The sequence below is a fragment of the Euprymna scolopes genome, chromosome 2 (assembly GCF_053919585.1).
Source record: "Euprymna scolopes isolate OS-2025 chromosome 2, ASM5391958v1, whole genome shotgun sequence".
Classification (NCBI taxonomy): Eukaryota; Metazoa; Mollusca; class Cephalopoda; order Sepiida; family Sepiolidae; genus Euprymna; species Euprymna scolopes.
The window spans coordinates 14,139,201-14,159,973 of NC_136483.1; the positions used below are offsets into that span (position 1 = coordinate 14,139,201).

At 35.0% G+C, this 20,773-nt stretch overlaps 1 protein-coding gene across 4 annotated transcripts in view; it reads right to left on the reverse strand.

The window, feature by feature from the left end:
- Positions 1-20,773, reverse strand: part of LOC145288846 (cyclin-G-associated kinase-like) — a 295,142-nt gene that overhangs the window by 18,776 nt on the left and 255,593 nt on the right. For all 4 annotated transcript variants that reach the window (XM_080136362.1, XM_080136364.1, XM_080136361.1 and 1 more), the window contains 5 exons: positions 17,698-17,811; positions 16,739-16,819; positions 8,170-8,287; positions 7,086-7,165; positions 6,471-6,667 (listed from right to left, as the gene is read on the reverse strand). In XM_080136362.1, coding sequence (XP_079992488.1) covers positions 6,471-6,667; positions 7,086-7,165; positions 8,170-8,287; positions 16,739-16,819; positions 17,698-17,811 — 590 coding nt within the window. The remainder of the gene's footprint in view (positions 1-6,470; positions 6,668-7,085; positions 7,166-8,169; positions 8,288-16,738; positions 16,820-17,697; positions 17,812-20,773) is intronic.

Here is a 20,773-nt window from a genome sequence, read left to right on the forward strand (position 1 = left end):
GACTCTCACTGGTCGCTGGAAAATACTGCTTTGATGCTTAGGGTACACAAAACATGCATGACCCCAAGTCCATGTGGCAATACCATTAGCATTCTAGTGCCTGTTTGTTGGTTTGTCGTGTTTTTTTTCATAGATGCTCTGGTGTCACTTAGATATCGCTTTTCCCAGTGCAGTCTAGGTTGGTTGTCAGTGCTGTAATGAACTGGCTTTTCAAATCAAAGCAATTTAATAACTAAGAGATAATTTTTTTTTTTTTTATATAAACAAGAATAATTATTCAAAAGATATTCAGGATACAGTTCGTGCAAAGGAAAGTTAATTCTTTGGGTTCTTAATGGCTTCATGATGCAGGATGTTTTCAACTTAGGTTCGTTCAGACAGCTTCTTAGTTTTTCAACTTAGTTCTTCTGAGGAGGTAGAAGCCCCAAATAATATGTACTCTCTGATGTCAGCAAGCAAGTCCTCTCCATTTCCAAAACATAATGGGGTTGTTTTTTTTTTAATGAACTTTAATCCTAACCACCATCTCTTTGAGATTAGCATTTCCTCCTTTCTCGTTTAGAGATTACTCTTTTCTTTCTCTATCTTAAACCATATTTCTCTTTAATTCTCTTTTTCCTTTTTCTTTCCAACTCATTTTTCTGAAGAAATTGTCTTATCAGCTATACCCTTCCATTTTTCAGTTTAATCCCGATGATTTACATTGGAGAGTCTCCCCCTCCACTTGCTTTATTTGTATAACTAGGTTTACTTTTTCTCAAATGCCATTTTGTATAAGAAAAAATAAAAATAAAATAAACAAATATTGTTATCTTGAGAAGGGTGAATTTGGATTCTCATCCATAAATAATGGTGCTAGCCATCTTGCTTTGTTCATAGGAAAACCATTTAAAATAAACTTTTGGCCACATTAATCTCCCCACCAATTGTTTGTCTAACCCAGGTAATTTCCCCTGGAGTTGTGTTTTTAATAGATTCTCTGGTGTCGGGATTCTAAGATGTCAACACAATGTGTGGTGAAACAAAACAGTTTCTCCCGTATCAATTCAATCAATTGCATGCGTGCATCAAGTCAATATAACAACAGCCTTTCTCAATGCTCTCTCCTTCCATCACCACCATCACCATAACCATCAACATCCAACCCCAAGCCCGTAAGCAAGGTTAACTTGGTATTACCCGGGCAACATTGTTACACTTTGATGTTAATTTTTTTTCGAAAATTAAAAAAATAAGAAAAATAAGCCAAAAATAAAGTATTGTAAAATTGGCAAATATTTAAATCATAAGTTTTTCAGTTTTAAAATGTTAGAGAATGGATCAAGAGAGAGAGAGAGGGAGGGAGATGAGTAAATTATATTGTAGACACGTTGACCGGAAGTGAGAGTCAGCTGATTGGATTGCGTGTGAGTCATGTGATCAGGTTGGCTGAATTGAGGAGATTGCGCTTGGACTTGGAAGGCGACGGACGGCTTAACAGTCGTCTCCTCCCCTTCACTGGGGGGAGGGGAATGCTGACGTGTGTAGAAATGAGACCAAGAGAAACCACGCAAGCCAGAGATTCACTTCCATCCTTCTGCAAGACATCTGGAGGTGAATAAACTATAAAACCAATTCATCGTTTTGGAGTGATTGAATCTTCGTCCAACGGGTACCAGTCTCCCTCCAAGACACAAGATGAATCCAGATAGACCAACATCCAACACGCATGAAGGTATGTCCGATTATACATGACCACACACGCACACAACGGCATATGAACATATCATTTAATAGAAAGAACAACTAGACGATCACACAACGTTCCCCCTTATGAGATATAACAACACAACAAAAATATTCAGAACAGACAAAAAATAAACTTGATTGTGAATGGTGGTAGGCATGAAAAGTGTTGCATAATTTAATAAATCAATACTCCCCATTTCTAGGCCTTTGTCTCAAGACTTCACCATTTTTTTGCTATAGGAGATAAATTCTGTGTTTTACTTTTTAAGGTGTTTTGTATGGTTTTATGACTGACAGTCGGACTTAGGGTTAGACAGCAATAAAAGAGGAGTTAACTTTCCCAAAAAGTTATGACCAAGAAGTGAGGAATCATTTAATATATTTCCATCGTGCTATTTTTTCTCATTTACTTGTGCCCAATTTTTATTGGTGCCAAATTTACCCTTCCCTCTCTCAGAACAGTTCTAAAATCTATCAATTAATCCACGTATAAATTTGTTGTCTGTATGTTTGCAGATTTCTTTTTTAATTTCTATTTTACAGATATTAATTTTGCTGATATTTGCAAAGAATTTCTTCAGTACTATTCAATATTTAGATTATTATGTTTATTTTGTAACATTTTTATTTTTTGATAAACACTGATTTTATGATTTGATTCTTGCAAAACTAAATATATAGTGCTGCAAAAATCAGATAAAACTGGTTGATAAAATTTGACAGCCATTTGGGGAGTCAACAGCTTCAATATAATCACAAAAATATATAGAGAATATTTACACAGAATATTTTGTACATTTGTACTATTTTTTTTATGTAGGGTAGGAAGTTAAAATATAGCGTTTTCTTTTTTGGAGATTTTTTTTTGATTCAGTATTTTTTTTGATTCAGTATTTTTTTTTCGCAACACGTTAAAAATTTTCTGGAGATATTTTTTTTGATGTAGCAGGTTTTGAAAATCTCAGTTAGCAACATATAACATTGGTTATTTCTCCCTGTTTTACAAAATTTCCACTGATGGCAGATTGGCAAAATACAAAACTAATTTTTATTTTTAATTAAAATTCTACTGAAATATTTCTCTTTTTTTTTTTGCATTTGAACCTCAAACAAGGCACAGTGCCACTTTGATGTGGTGGCTACTATCTGGGACATAATTTGTAGGGGTACTATGTGGTGAGTTGAGCAGTTTATATTACACTTTAATTTCTGCATGTCAGTACAGTCAGAGAAACAGGAACATGAAAGGGAATTCCAAAGTCTAGCAGTCCTAGGGAAAAAACTATTAGAGTAGAAAGCTTTCTTATATCTAGGGATTTCTACTGTGTAGGGGTGGGATTTTGCTGCTTGTCGGGTTTGTCGGAAGTATTTATGTCGAGGGGGTACAAGGGCTTGTAATTCGTCGGAGCACCTACCATTAAAATACTTGTAAAACAGGCAGAGGGATGGAACATTTCATCGATGGAACAGCAGTTGAAAACTAGCTGATAGTGCAGGACCTATTAGGTTGAAACTCTTTTGAACCCTGTCTAAGAGAGAGAAACTAGTAGCAGATGCACCAGCCCAAATGTGGCAACAAGACTCCATACATAAGCGAATGGTGGCGTTACATCCTCCTTTGGAGTTCTATTTCTAAATATTCCAGGAAATCAGAAATAATCCGTTTGTCGAGAGGGTCATCGACAGGAGCATGTGCTAGACAACATTTCGACCAGCCTTGCTGTCAAAATTTTAATAACATATTTTAACTTAGAAATGCTGCCTGTAAGCTTTGGAGGGGTTACATCAATTATCGGTGTATTTAAACAGAGTTCACATGACTATACCTAACTAGAGAAAAGTAAAGACGACACGTTTGGTTAAAAAAACGTTAACATGATCCTCCCTTTATTTTTTTTCTCTTTTATCTTTTTTATTTATTTTTTTTACAAGGAAGTCACCACTTATCAAGGCCCGGAGGCCACTCAGGGGTAAAGGTTATTGCGTATACAGTAATCAATGGGATAATATCGCAGTAATTGCTAATAATGGAGATCTGATAAAGTGTCTTATTTAAGGGGGCGGTTCATCAGGAACTTGTTTATGTTGGACTTGAAGACATCCAAGTTGTAGTCAGGTGGGAAACAGGCAAACGGAAGAGAGTTCCACAGGCATGAAAGAAGCTTTGTTCATGGAATCTATGTTTTGATTTAGAGTGGGGAAAATTACTCTAAGTGGTTTCAGCTAGACGGGTGTTTTTCGTGAAAGATTTGCGGGGGGGGGGGGAGGCCAGAGATTGGAGCTCAGATGAGCACTTGCCATGGAAGTAATGATAAAACAACGACAGGCTCGCAACGTCTCTTCTGTGGGAGAGAGGTTGCAGGGAAGAGAAAAGGACATTTCCCACTAGGCTATGAAGTCTATTTTGTACTCTATCAAGGCAGGATAGGCTGTTTTTAGCAGCTCCTGCCCAGATATGGCAGCAGTACTCCATCCTTGGATGTACTTGGCTTTTATATAGATAGAGAATTGCATCAGCAGTGAGATATCTTCTGGAGCGGTAGAAGGATCTCACCATTTTTCCAGCGACCTTGGCAACAGATTTGATGTATATGTTCCATTTCAGATCAGGAGTAAAGGTCAATCCCAGAAGCTTGCAAAACTGAAGAAATGGAGCCTCCCCAAGACGAGAGCCATCCATTGATGCCAGATGGGGATCAGAGCGCTTGATGATGTAAAGATAGAAGCTTGGTTTTAGATGTATTAAAAGTAACCAGCCACCTCTTCCCCATTGTACCACGCGCTCAAGATAAAAGGAGAGAGAATCAGAGAGAACTGTCATTTACGGCCTGTGATGTGTTGCCATAAATGGTTGTGTCATCAGCCTCAAAAACACATAATATATACGAGTCGACAACAATTAAAATTCCAAAGTAAAGCAATAGGAAATAAAAAATGAAGCAGTTGATAACAATTTCTTTCAAGATAATTTGTGTAATGTAGATGTACGAGCATGCTAAAGCCGATTTATTTGAGGGATTTTGTAATTTCTCTCTTTTCTATGTTACCACTTCTTGATAACGGAGTCCCAAAATCATTCAACAGGTATGGACTGGATGGGATCTTAACAGCAACTGACAGATTGACCAATGCCCAAAATAATGGTTGCTTTTATCTTTGGTGCTAGAGTTGGTTCAGTTTTTTTTTTATCCAATCTGATTGGCCACTTACTGGTCTTCCTTCATTAGATTGCCCTGCTGTTACCCATTTTGGGTGATAACGATCTTGGATTGTCAGTGGCCTTGTAAAGGTACAGGATACTCTCAGGCGTAAGTAATTTTCTAACACGGTAGAGAGAGAAAGAGAGAGAGAAAGAGCCCATCTCTGTATTAGCCTTGGCAATGCACTCATATATCTGTTCCAACTCATGTTCTTTGTGAACGTTAAGCCGAGGAGTTTAAACGAACTACTTTCAGGTAATGTATTATTAGTCATGGCTGTTAGTGGTTGAGAAGGTTTCTTGTAGTTATTAAAGGAAAGAAGCTTAGTCTTGGCAGCACTGAATGTAACCATCCATTTTTGTCCCCATTTCACCACAGACCAGAGGTCTTCCTCTAGGGTTTCTGCCATTGCCTTGGATACATGTTCATTCATTCTCCCCCTCATGTCTGTTATAGAGCTTGATGTCGTCAGCAAATATACCCATCTCAGAGACAATTTTATCAGAGATGTCATTATGAATATCAGGAATTTAATTTTTCCTAATATCTAAGTATATCAAGGTGCTTTCCTGTTTATTCATTTGGAACTGCGATTTTCAACTCTGCATCATATTGTATAAATACGAGATTAAAAATTAAAACATAACAGGATTTTTGCAACCATGCCATAAAAAAGAACATAATTTAGTACTATACAAATGTTTGCTTTTAATTGCTAAGATTAAATTTTTAAAATGGAAAATAACAAAAGCATGATGAAAAAAGTTTCCATGTTTTTTTTTAAGTACTACAATTTATGAAATTATTATCATAATTATATTCATAAATTTCAAAAAATTAAAATATGGTTTTAATATAGGCAAGAGAAGTTTAAATGTTTTAAAATGTTCTAAATTAGAGTCTTATGTATATGATTTAAATTTCACTTAAATCCAATACACATATTTGAAGTTTTAAGAGATTTTTGTCTCCAGAGGTGGAGTTACAGAGTAATGTAGAGATTTGAGATCACTTTCATTGTCTTCACTGGAGAAGTTTGTACACATGATATAAATTTCATCAAAATAGAATATATTTAAAGTTTTAAAGATTTTAATCATCATAGCTCTTAGGTTAGATTAGAGATTCAAAACCACTTCCATTGTCTTCCCCAGAAAACTTTATATATATGATTTAAATGCCATAAAGTTGAAGTTTTAAAAAGGTTATGCTTGCTTAAAAATGCACTTTGAGATTTGAGGACACTTATTTTTTTTTTTGTACTAAGGAAGACAATGAAAAAGTTCAGTGTTTATTTATTAAAGTTCAAAATAGGTGAGAAACACTCACACACGCATCAATCGGCTGAGGTGAAGATCAGGGGAATTTGAAAATTGCCAACACAAAATTTTTTTGGATAAAAAGATGGTTTTGGATTTACTTCATGTAAAATCATTTGATTTCTACCTGGATAGCCTAACAATAAATTATACATATAATCATATACATATATGCATACACACACACACACATATATATATAGCTCATTTGAAATCAGCTTACCCATTTCAGCTGTGATTTTATCCATTTCTTCTTTAGAGGAAAATAAGATTTTAGAGTTGATTGGCGTTCTATCAAAGTTCTCCCAGGGTAAAACTTGATCATCTGTAGGTCTATCATTTGGACTAACTTTCACTTCAAGGCTAACTTTGAATAATTCTGGGAGTTTTTCAGGGGCATCAATGCTGTCCAAATCAGTGCTAGAATTGAACAAATAAAATGGGTTTATTTACAAATTTCAATCTTTAATTTAGATTTGATTTAGACAGATATTCGTTAGAAATGATACACATTAAATATTGATAACAAATAACTTTATTGGTGAGTCTCATTAGAATTTGTTCAAGTGAAAGTATTAAAGCATTAGTAATAGATTTTTGAGGATGCAATGGAGACAATGCATCATCAATACCATTTGGCAGATACAGTCTGAAACAATGTTCTTAAAATAAATAAAGAGCCAACATTGCTAGCATAGTATACGCATTGGTGAAACAGATGCCGAGACATTTTATTATGAGAAATCTGCATTTTATGTTTTACATTGTCAAAGTTGATGAAGAGATTCCGATATGAGAAATTAAGGAAGAGGAAAAAAAAGGAGGAAAAATTACTTACAAGAGGTATTTAATATTTTCTGTATCAGGTTTGATCATTCCCGTATGGAACTGAAGTTGGAACATTTTCATGGAGGTGATCTAATAATAAAAAAGTACATGTGAATGCTTGCAGATCGATAATTGCATAATTTTTATATACGATGTTGAGGACAAATGTCATTTTGTTTTGTTTTTGCATTCTAGAATCATGTTAAAGTATTCAAGAACGTAATATGAAACAAACAGCTGTTTCTGTATTACTATTGGTCGGTTTGAGAGTAGAAGACAATGGAATATTGGAAAGGTATTTGAAATAATATAGTTGCAGAAAATTCCATTTTTTTTTTTTTTTTAAATTCTTTTTCACCTGAAACAAGGCATATTATCACTTGGATGTAATGGGATACTATTTGGGATCATACCTACAGGCGACTATTATATACGGCATAATCACGTTGACACACTGGTTTTCATCAGATCAAAGTTCAGTAACGTTGAGCCTAGCTAGTACCAGATGGGTTAGGGTTAGGGTTAGTACCAGATGACCATTTAGGAATTCTAGGTGCTGTATGTGCTCTGTTTATCTCGGCATTGTTTCAGTCATCCTGAATCTACACTAGCCACTGGTATTTAACAATAATGACTCAGGAGAAGTGTGGTTGGAGATTGCGCAACTCTTGCCACAAAAATTCCATGTGCAGGCATCCTTACTACAGTGGGTATCCATAGTTTGTCAAGATTGAAGGAAGCTACAATGTAAGGAGATGAGCAATATGTTTGTTCACATTACATTTGAATTTCTGCAAGTTAGTACTGTCAAGGAAGTAGGGAGGGAATTCCAAAGTGTAGCAGTTTGGGAAGAAGCTATTAGAATAAAATGCTTTCCGACATCTAAGGAGCTCTGCCATGAAGGGATGGGATTTTGCTGCTAGATAGGTTTTTCGGGAGTATGTACATCGAAGAGATACAAGTGCAATGGGTTTGTCAAAGTAAAAAGTTCTAAGAAAATAAAATAATTATAATTTGTAATTAATCCTGGTTAAGCCTATGTTATTTATTCATTGTGTGTGTGTATATGTGATGTAAGAATCCGTTGCACATACCTTTCCTTGAACTTTTCCACCAAACGTTGATCTGGCATGATAAACAATAATGGTGACATCTCCAACAGCAGAAATATTCAGTGGAATTATTGCTTTGTATTCTTCAATAGAAAATCCTCTGGAAAAGACAAAAAAGTTTGATTATTTCGTAAGAATAATAAAGAAACAAAAATTTCTAAGATAATCCCTATATATATATAAAATGAACTCATTTTTTCACCCTCTGATTTTGACTTTAATAGGATTAAAAATCAAGACTTTTCATATAAATGTAATATGCACAAACTGCAGCACAATATCTGAGGTGTGTTATAGGCATATTACCTCTCCACTTCTTCGATAATCGTAGATTCCTAGATTTTTTCTGCTGAGAGTTCCCCGCCAAAATCGGTTAAAATCACTGGAAGTAGTAAACTCTTTTCTCTCTAATTAATTCCTCCTTCCCTCGTCACCTATTTACACCATTGCGTGATCGTTCTCAAAGAACACTTACGAACGAACGCTGGTTTCGGTTTTCTGTACTTCATAGTTGCTTGAAAAAACTGGAATTGAATTGCACCGTACCTTTCCGTTCTATGCTTCCTATTGGGTGAAACGTACCATGGAATTAACCGATAGCAACATTCACACAAACATTAATTCTTATCCCACGCTTACTTTTACGTTGCTTAATTACCATTATTTTCTCAACATTTTTACAAAAAAAAAAAAAAAAAAAAAAAAAAAAAAAAGTATTCTTTTCATTTTTTTTTTTTCATATATAAAATAAACATATAATACATCATTTCCATTTTATTTTGTATGGAATTTTAACGTTGATTGATTGATTGATTGGTTTTACGGCATATCAACCTATGTGGTCATTTAATGCCGGAGTCCTTTTTTTTTTTTTTTTTTTTTTAAACTTTTTTTATTGGGAGGGGGGGGGGAATGACTTTTTCAGCCTTTCCTCCCTTTTTTTTATAAAATTGAACTAAGAAATTAAATGTTGTATTTATACATGGATGTGTATATTTGGGTAACTTTAAATTTCCTTAAATTTTCTTATATAAATTTACTTTCCTTAGGTATGCTAGAATATTTGCTGAGTTGACCTTTTCAAAAAGGTCTTCCATATTGCTTTCTGTATAATATAATTTTCTAGTTGGGGCAAGGTCATCACACCCAACTAGGATATGTTTTACTGTGAGTGTCTCCTGGCATGGGATGCACTCTGGCGCCGATTCTCCATTTAGTATATAAGAATGAGTAAAGTTGGTGTGCCCTATGCGCAGCCGAGTCAGTATCACATCTTCTCGGCGTGATCTCTTGATGTCCGGACATCGTTCCTTAAGTTCAGGTTTGATTGAGTATAATTTGTTGCCCTCTTGCTGACTCCACCGCAGTTGCCATTTTTCCTGTATGTATGCTTTTATCTGGGGTCTAAGATCAGTATGTAGAATCTTAAAATTGTCAGTTGGAAGGTGAGAAGATCTTTTTGCAGCTATATCTGCCCTGTCATTGCCTTTTATCCCCACATGGCTGGGGATCCAGACAAGAATAATGTTTTTAGTAGTTGAAAGGATATTGATTTTTTCTATTAATTTTGTTGTTAGTGGATTTTCTTGTTTTTGATTTTGTATAGATAATAGGACTGATAGAGAATCTGTGAGAATGATGAAGTTTTTGGTGGTTTCCTCTGAAATGATGTTGAGTGCTAGATCGATAGCTATAGTCTCTGCAGTGAATATAGATGCTTCATTTTGAAGATTTCTCTTCATTGTGGTTTTATGGTACGTTGCTGCACATCCAGTGTGATTGTTGCTTTTAGACCCGTCTGTGTAGATAAAGGTGTAGTCTGAATATTGTAATTTTAAATGTTGAAGTTCGTCGTGGTATTCAATAGGGTTTGTGGTAGATTTGGACTTTTTGTTTAGGTTGAGTTTTATTTCAACTTGTTTCATGGTCCATGGGGGTGTTTTAGGCAGTATGAAGTTGTGAATGCTGGAGATTGGAATTTTCGATTCTTCAATGCTTTCCTTCATTCGGAGCCCGAACGTTTTGATAGTTTTTCTTCTCATGTTAAAGAGTTCTTCATATTTAGGATAGAAGGTACATTGGTATGCAGGGTTGTTTGGGCAAGACTTCAGTTTCAGTAAATATTGAAGGGCTAACTTTTCTTGCCTTAGATCTAGTGGGGGTTCGTGTGCTTCCGTGTATAGACTGTTCACGGGGGAAGTTCTGTATGCTCCTAGGGCCAATCTTAGGCCAGTATGGTGAATAGGGTCTAGGCTTTTTATATATGATGTTCGGGTTGATCCATATATGAAACAACCGTAGTCTAGCTTTGAGCGGACTAGTGCTCTGTAAAGTTTAAGGAGTGTTTCCCTGTCTGCACCCCAATCGGTATGTGCTACCACTCTCAAAAGATTTACAGCTTTGTTACATTTTCTTTTCAGATAGTTTATGTGTGGAATGAATGTTAACTTTTTGTCAAATAAAATCCCTAAGAATTTGTACTGGTCAGTAACGGGTATGGGAATTCCTTCCATGGTTAGGACAGGATCATTATGCATGTTCTTTAGTTTGCAGAAATGCATGCATTTCGTTTTTCTTTTGGAGAATCTAAATCCATTCTCTTCCGTCCATCTCATTACTTTGTTTAAGCACAATTGAAGCTTCCTTTCTATTATAGATATATATCTAGATCTACAGCATATTAAGAAGTCATCCACATATAGGGAGCAATCTACCCCAGGGTTAAGGTTTTTTACAATGTTGTTAATTCGGATACTGAACAGGGTCACTGACAGTATACTCCCTTGAGGTACTCCATTCTCTTGTTCTTTCAAGTCCGAGAGAGCTGTGCCAACCTTTATTCTGAACAGTCTATTTTTTAAAAAATTTTCAATAAAAATTGGCATTCTGCCTTTTAGTCCAAGTGCCTTCAGATCCCTTGTAACACCGTACTTCCACACAGTATCGTAGGCTTTTTCCATGTCAAAAAACACTGCTGTTAAATGTTCCTTCCTTACAAAGGCTTCTCTGATGAAGGTTTCAAGTCTGACTATGTGGTCTATTGAACTTCGGTTTTTCTTGAATCCTGTTTGAAATTCTGTAATAAGATTCTCTGTTTCCAGGAACCAGATTAGTCTTTTGTTTATAATCCTTTCCATGGTCTTACAAATGCAGCTTGTTAGAGCTATTGGCCTGAAATTCAATGGATCTGAGACGTTACTTGATTGGGATTGGATGTTTGAGTTTTCAGATTTGGGGATTGGTATTATTGTGGCCTCTTTCCAGGTCTCGGGTACGTTTCCACTGGACCATATAATATTGAAAATTTCAATAGGTATTTCATTGAGGTTTCTGGAAGTTTTTTGAGGATTTCATATGGAATTTCATCGGGCCCTGTAGCTGTGTCATGGGATTTGGTTAGCGATTCTTTTAATTCAGGCAAGGTAAGAGGTTGGTTGTATTTTTCAGTATTTTGTGATTTAAATAGAATTTTCTTTTTCTCTTCCTTTTCTCTAATCTTTTTGAATTTCTCTGTTTGTCTGTCACATGATGAAATTTTTGATAAATTATCTGCCAGGTTATTGGAAATGTCTTTTTGATCGGTGTATATTTTGTTGCCTTTAGAGATGTGGGATATTGGTGTACTACTACACTTTCCTTCTATTTTCCTCATCATGTTCCAAACTGTTTTCGCCTTGGTATTCACATTAATTTTGGATATATAATTTCTCCAAGTTGTTCTTTTGGATTCCTTTATGATTCGTCTGGCTTTTGCTCTGTTGTTTTTGAAGAAATCCAGATTTTCGCTTGTTGGGTACTTTTCGAATTTTCTCAAGGCAGCTCGTCGAGCTCTGATGGCTTTTCTGCATTCTTTTGTGAACCAAGGTTTGTTGTGATTGTTGGTTTTGGTTGTTTTCGGTATGGTATTATTTGCTATGTTTGTGAGTGTTTTAATGAAGTAGTTCAAATGGTCATCTTCATCATTCTTTTCGATAATTAATTGGTTTTTGCACTGTTCCTGGAAGTCTTCCCAATCCGCTTTATGTAGGTTCCATTTGGGTGTTTTTTGTTCAGTGCTAGTACTTAGACTTTCCAGGATGATTGGGAAATGATCACTCCCACAGGTGTCATTGTGTACTTTCCAGTCATAGTCCATATATATGGAAGGATCACATAAGGTAAGGTCAATGGCGGTGAAAGTACCTGTTGCTGGGTACATATAGGTGTAGTTTTGATTATTAAGGAGGCATAGATTATTTTTATTTATTATGTTTTCTATTTCTTTTCCTTTTTTATTTGTTTCTTTACTTCCCCATATTAGATTGTGACTGTTGAGATCTCCTAGTAGAAAAAAAAGGTTTAGGGAGTTGTTTTATTAATTGAGTTATCTCAGTTTCATTGATTGTATCTTTTGGAGGGATGTATATTGAGCAAAGTGTTATAGTTCTATGTAGAGTCACTGAAACTGCAATTGCTTGCAAGTTTGTGTTTATATTTATTTGTCTTTGAGGGACTTCATTCTTCACAAGTATTGATGTGCCTCCAGAAGCTCTGTCCGTATCTTTATTTATGTAGTTGTAAGATGTGTAGTATTTTATGCTGATGGTATTATTTTCTTTCAGAAAGGTCTCCTGTAGACAGACAAGTGCTGGGCTCATATTTGTTATTAATAATGTGAGTTCATTTTGGTTTGCTTTTATCCCTCTGATATTCCATTGTAATATTTTGTTCATCATTTGGAATTGTGTTCAACTTCCATCGTCTCCAATCCCTCAAATCTATTTTCTGTCCCTGTTCGAGATATAGATCGGGATCTTTCTTTTCCTGTTTTTGTTTGTTTTTTTTTTTTGTCTGGGGGGATTTTTGATTCTTTTCTGGCTTGTGATGTGTTTGATGGTTGTTCGGTTGTTTTTGTAGAAATGGTTTGTGGTTTTGTTTCTTTTTGTGGTTCAGTAGTGTCTTTACTTAATATTATCCTTGGATTGGTTGCAGACATTGCACTATTCATTTTCCTCATTTCTTCTAATAGTTCTTTCATTTCCTTTATTAGTTTGCTTAGGACATCAATTTTCTTGTCAGTTGTATCCGTTACATGTATATGACCATTTTGATTGTTGATTGGATTAGTTTTTTTTGTTGCATCTGCATATGTTTTAGTTTCGATGATTTTCCTGGCCTCTGGGTAGGATATATTCTTTATATGTTTTAGTTTGGTCACTTCTTTTTCTCTTTTCCATATTTCGCAATATCTAGAGCCAGCGCCATGGTTTCCCAGGCAGTTGGCACACTTGAAATCTTTTCTGCAGTCAATGTGTGGGCCACTTTCTCCACATCTTCCACACACTGGTAATCGTGTGCACCGATCTTGATGGTGTCCAAACTTCTGGCACTTGAAGCATTGGAGGGGGTTTGGAATATAAATTTCTACATTTATTTTCATATATCCGACTTTCACTTCTTTGGGTATGGTGAGCGAATCAAAAGTTAGTATATATGTATTGGTATCGATTTTCTCACTGCTTTTTTTAATTTGAACTCTGCGAACATCTAACACATTCTGTTTCTGTAAGTTTGTCCTGATTTCCTCCAAGGGACAAAGTGCAAGTTCGTGGCTTTTCACTACTCCTTTGCAGGTATTTAGGGTTGGATGTCTGTAGCATTTGACTTTGATGTTTTCAAATAATTTTAGTTTCAATATTTCTTTAGTTTGTTCTTCGTTATGGGTTTCTATTAGCAGGCTGCCGTTAAATTGTTTTTTAATAGACTTTGGTTTTAGAGTTTTAAGATTTTTTTCAATTTTAAAAGGTGATAGCTTGCTCAAAGGAGTTTCCTCCATTGATTCTATTACTACGAATGTTGAGTTCCTTGGTTTTATCGTCTCTTCGTCAAAGCTACTGATGTCAGAGACATCAGAGTGGGTTCTCTTTGGGTGGTTGGGTGGTTTTTGGGAAGAATAAGCCATATATTTTGTTTTCTTTTTTCGTCATCTTTGTTCCCCACCCACCTTGGAGTCCTATTTGGGAAGAGCCTGGGGGGAAACCCATTCGCCCAGCCTCTACAGGGATACAATGATGATATAACCGACTTTGGTGGTATCATAATGATTATCTGTTCTCTCTTGATATTGCTATGGGATCTGTAGCAATCCCGAGGGGTTTACAGCCTCGTCATCGATATTCACACCTAATCGATTGACCCTCAGCCACCACTTTCCATCATATATTAGGGAGTAGGGTTATTTGTGGGAGAGGGGGGGGATGTGTTGTATTAGTAGTGAGTTTCCGGAATGGGCAATATATGGTGGGGCTTGGCGTGACTGGCCGATTGGTCGGATCGGGCCTCTCCGACTGCCCATCTAGTCGAAGTAAGGGCCAAAGTAATGTGTTGCGGTGCCTAAACTTCTATGTATCCTGGTTTAGGTTCGCTCAATCACCAGGATCACGTCCTAAGACTTTACGGGTAGCAACCCACGGCTAACTGGTTGCCCCATTGAGGGATTTTTACCCTCTGCAGGGGGGCAGTCGGTTTGTTCTCATGCCCTACCGACAGGGCAAAAAAATAAATAAATAAATAGATAATTTAATAGAATATATTTGTTTTCTTTTTCTTTCTTTTTTTGTTGTTTCTTTTCCTTTTTAAAATCTGTTTCTATTTAACCCATAGTTGGGACCCTAACAGGTACTACCACTCCGGGTCAGGGTGGACCTGGGAGCAATGGCAATTAAGAGGTGGCTCCACACTCCCCAAGCCCGTAAGCCGGACCTCACCATCGGATGTAGTTAAAGGTCATATCCAGGACCGGGAGTAAGGTAGGAAAAAATAAAATAAAAAGGGGGGGGGGGAAATAGGCTGTTGTTTTTGTTTTTGGTTTTGCAGAACATAATTAAGTTTTACAAAAAAGATCAGAAAACAAAAAAAAACGTCAATGTAGGTGCATTTCGTCTCAGGAAGCCACAGGGCAGCCTGATCTGGTAGCACCAGGGAATTTTAACGTTCCTTTTCGTTCTATGCATTCTACTGAGTGAAACGCACCATGGACTTAACTGAAACGATGGGTTATTTATACCATTTTTTTTTTTTTTTTTGCTTTTCGCTGTGTTTCTTTGTTTTTGTTTTTCCGACCACGTTCATCATTTTTTTCCCCTTATTTTTGCTTTTCCGATTTCTTTTTTAAAGAAGTTTTACGTTTGTTCAGTGCTTTTTTTATTTTCGGTTTCCCAATTTTTTTTTAGGAAGTTTAACATCGTTTTTCTTTTTTTTTTTCAATATTTAAACAGGATTATTACTTCGCTTAAACACCCGGCAAATGCCGGGTACCCCCGCTAGTTTTGAATAAAAGTCAAAAGCTGTTAAAAGGGTTGTTTCTACTCTAGCTTCTGAAAAAGGTTTTATTTAATCATAATAATTAATCTTAATTTTGTCCAAGTGCATTTCATTTCCATTATTATTGTTAGCAGCAGTAGTTCTCCATGTTTTGAAAGTTTTTTTTAATGATAGTAGTAGTAGATCATATTTTAAGTTTTTTTTTTTTTTTTAAGTGATTTGTAATTTTTAGTATAAATCTAAAAGAGCATAAATGTAATTATGAGAAATGTGATCAAGCAGTTGAAAATAATCAGAAGTTTGAGGTGGAATTGAATGACACAGATTAAATTTAGTTAATTAAATATAGGGGAGGGGTATGAATAATTTCAGGCATCACGTGTATATATATATATATATGAGCCCCAAAACAATTTGTTGAGCTTTGTATTATCCCGATAAGTCTCCTCTCAAAGAATCGATCTTATTCTTTAAACCCCCCCTCCCAGCCATATATATATATATATATTACTAGTAGGGAGGTCCGACATTGCCTGGGATTGAAAGAGAATCACTGAATCTTTCACACTTCCAATACTTTCATTGTCATCAAAATTGGTAAAATCATCTATTTTTCAATAAATCGATTAATTTTCTGCTCTATTGGGGATTCACCACAGTGCACCGGGAGGAAGCTTCACATACCTTCTCACAGTGATAGTCCACAATACATTGTAGTCTATATTGCACTGTAGAGAGCCTACTATTGATTTTATAAAATTATTTATATATATATAAAATGACTTGCATTAAAGTTTAAAATGTGGAAGTCAAGTATCATGGTTCAATCGTACTCGAAACACATTCTTTAATGTGCCCATCTTATCAAATCCACTGTTGATTTATAAGTGGAGCCTTTCCACTTGTGAGGTTATAAAACTCAAATGCACTTGTGATATTAGGCTGTATAAGGGAGTTAACATTAGTCAAAATCGGTCTATTCCTTTCTTTAATTGGATTTTTTAGATTAGTGATTTTTTTTAATATTTATCAGAGACATTCTGATACAAATCTTACACAATTTAATAAAAAAGTTCAGAGAAAAAAATAAATATGAAAATAACATTGTTTTTTTGCTCTACAGTATTTTAAAATCACATTTAAAATATTATCCATTTGACAAAACTGTTCAAATACGGTCAATCAAATCTGTGTGTGTGTGTATACTTCCTCCCTCACTTACACAGAAAATTTGATTTCAAAATCTTACCTCATTCTTTCATATTCTTGTGATGTAGTTAGGAGTCTATCTTCTCCTAAGAAAACTTCAGCAAATGGTCGACATCCAGTCCTGGAAGGAATAAACATTCACATTAAAAAGAAAATGTTTTTTTAAATTTTTTTCTGAGACAATTTTGGGTTCTTTAAATGCTAAAACACAATACATCAAAGATGAACTACCATTTTAGCTATTGTTGAATATTAATTGTTTGAAGTTTGGAAAAATTAACATTTCCAGGCAGAAGGGGACATAAAATAAGACAAGAGGAAAACAAAATGATGAAAGAGAAATAGAATTGCATCGAAACAGAAATCAAACTGGTTAGTTAAAAAAAAATTTAAGTAAGAATCCTGCCTTTTCTGATTTACTTAATTAAAAAAAATGTGATTTTTCATTTTGAAAGAAAAAATTATTTTAGAATTCCAGTTTTTCTGAATTATAAAGAAGCTGAATTCCACTAAAAAGCATAGGTTTCACATCTCTTAAAAATAAATAGCAGGAAGGAAGTTAACACTTTACAATGCATTGATAGTTAATATTGTTGTAGATGCAAGTGAGACATAAATTATTAAGAGGAAGCTAAACGTCTTTGAAACGGAATTTTTTTAGATAAACTGAGAAATGCACATATCAGAAAGAATATTGACCAATCAACAAGGTTATTTCAGAAAAAGAGATTAATGTGGTTTGGACATGTTCCCCAGACATCAGCTATGTAAACAAATCATTCAAGAAAGATCAAGAGGACATCGCTAAAGAGATGGACTGACCAGATGATATTAGAACAGTTGAAAGATTGTTCCAAGATCAGAAGTGGTGGAAGTTTGTTTTTAAGCAAATGGCAAAGTTCTCTGAAGTATGTAAATATGTCAAGCAAATTACAAATGAATATTAAAAATTAAGCAATATGAAAAATGTTGCCCAACAAAAATAAAATGTAAACTTACTTTACTTTATTGAACAGTGGAATTGGGGACATCGTCAGAGAGACCAGCAAGACAGGTTTATTATGAGGAATCACAGGTGGATCACGGACAATATCAGCTACGTATTGTATATACCTGAAAAGAAAGAGAAACAAAAAATAATGGTCGAAATAATTTACAAACAATAAAGTTATGAATTGTTGAGCTTTAAATAAGTTGTGACAATTATTACAAGAATAAAAAGTTTTGTCTTAAAATCAAAATAATCGATTTTTTAACAATTATTTTTTGTTTTTGACAAAATTTTAGTGTTAATATCTCTATTTCTTTTTTCAAACAATGTCTTTTTGCAGAAATCGTTTTTGATAAGGAGTCAAATCGAAAACTGCTATAACTTTATTGCTATTTAAAATATTTTTTAAAAATTAGTTGTACAATAACTTTCTTGTTACCTTTTTTTAAAAAATTATTTTAATTAAAAAAATTACTTGCACAATAAGTTACTTTTTAAAAAACGTTTATATTAAATGTTCATCTCTTTCACAAATAGAAAAAAATGTGGCCACAATGGGAGACATAACATAATTTAAGCAACAGTTTTGCCATTTTTTACTCTGTAGACAATTATTAATTTCATTTTAAAACATAACTTGTCTTCTGTTGATGAAAACTCACTTCTTGATCTATCAGGTTGACAAAGTTCTTGTGTTTTTTAATTTTTAAATTCAGATGAACATAGCTCTAGCAAAAATCTATTGATCGAAATAAGCACCATCAGAATCAACACCCTTTTGCCAACATAAAACAACATAAAAATCTTGCGTTCTAGTGGCGATGAAGTCGCTGAAGGCGTTTTTGATATCGCTTAGGTTTTTGAAGCATTTCTCATGCAGAAAATTGTTGAGATACTTGAAAAAGTGATAGTCAGTAGGCGAGAAGTCTGGAGAGTACGTCAGATGAAGCAGAGTTTCGTAGCCAATTTGTTCAAGTTCTGCAGGGTCAGTTTAGCAATGTACAGTCGGGCATTGTGGAGAATTATGCATTTTCTGTTGACTAATGCTGGGTGTTGTTGTCAAAGTTTCTGATGCATTTCATCCATTCGTTGACAGTACTTCTCTGCCATAAATGGTTTCGCCTGCATTCAAAAAACAGTCAGCATGACCTTTTTTGATGCAACTCTGGCTTTGGGAAGTGTCATGAAGTGTCATGAAGTGTCATGAAGCTTCATAGGCATCCAACCACTGAGCTTAGCATCGCTGGTTCTTGTAAAGAACCTACTTTTCATCACAAGTCACAACCCAGCGGTCGAAAAACAGGTCATTCTTGTTGCATAAAAGGGACAGTGTTTCTTCTGGTTGTCATTCAATTCGTGAGGCAGCCATTTCTTAAAGTATTTTTTCTTTCCAATCTCTCTCAAGTGGTTGGAAATTATTGTATACGTTATGTCTAATTCAGAAGTTCTCGAACAGTTGTGCATGGATTAGCTTTGACTAAGGTTCTTAATTGATCGTTGTCAACATCCAATGGCTGAACACTATGCTTATCAGCTTTAAGACTCTTGTTGCTGCTACAAAATTTCTTAAACCACCATTGTGTTGTGTGCTCCGTAGTGGTTCCTGGGCCAAATTCTTCATTGATATTGCGAGCTGTTTCAACAGCTTTTCAGCCTAACTTGAACTGAAATAAGAAAATTGTACGAATTTGCTTTTTTCCATCTTGCATTCAACGTTCTGAAAAGACATAATTGTTTTAAAACAATTGTAATTGAAACGATTAAATAGAGGGGAAAAATGCTATTTAAAATGATATATAAAGTAAAGGTATTATAACAAAAACTTATTTGAAAATACATCATTTGAAATCAAAATTTTAAATTCTGCAAAAACTTTCTCATCAATCTAATATTTCTGATTACACTACCTGAAACTTGGACAAAGGTCCATCGCCCACTCAGGAATGCTGATCACCTTGTAATATCGGTAGATATCACTTAACTCTTGACCCCAAGGTGAAGAGCCTTTGCTCCAAATGATTAGATATTTCATAAAGGCTGATTGGGAAACTACCAGAGACTACATCAGAGATGGCTCATCTTTTTTTCTCTGTTGAACACGGTGTAAATGAGGCAACTGAATAAGTCAAAATAGTCATTGAAGTAAATATTCTGACACGGAAATTCTATAGCAATCCCCATTCTCATCAATGGTTAACTTTAACCTGTGCAGTTAGCATTATGCAAAAGGAGAGGCACTCCGCTAATACAACCATCATAAGTTAGATGAAAATAGGCAAATATTTGTAGGAGCAGGAAATCATTATAAGAGTGAAATAGATGCAGCCAAAAGATATCAAAATGATCAGAAAACAAATGAAGTCATAGAAATTGGGAACTTGCAATGTCTGGAAATTTTCTAATAGTGTGGTGAATAATGGACACTCAACAATTCTCCCACTATTCAACAATCATTATGTCAATTAGATTTGCCTCCAACTTTTACCCCATAAACCACTCTCTCCCAAATTTCTGGAAAATTTCTAGTACTGCAATGAGTAATGGCCTATGACAACAGCATATTTTTATCATTGTTTTGACTCGAGTATATATCCGACACAGTTAATCAACTGAGAACCACATCACTTTATATAAAAGCATATAAGATATCAACGGATACACACTCGAGAGTCAAAACAATGAAAATATGCTGTTGTCCTGGCCTTAGTAATGATCAATCAACAATTCTCCTATAATTTAACAACAATGATGTTGCTTACATGGAAACTGAGAAGGCTGAACTACTTGCATAGTGGTTCGCCTCAAACTTAGACTCCATAAACCACTCTCTCCCAAATTTCCCTTTGCTGACAGAAGCCATACCCAGTGATGGCCCCTTCCTATGTTCGTGATATCGTAAAAACTTAGACATCTCCAAGACGTGTTGACCTGATCTTATCCCTAATATACTAGTAAGATATGTTCTGCTGAGCTGGCCCATCTTGCATCATTGATAGCTGGAAAATCACTTTTGTGGTATCAGTATTCAAGAATTCTTGTGAAAGAATTGTCTTACTCAGTTATCACCCATCAGTCTCTTTCAAT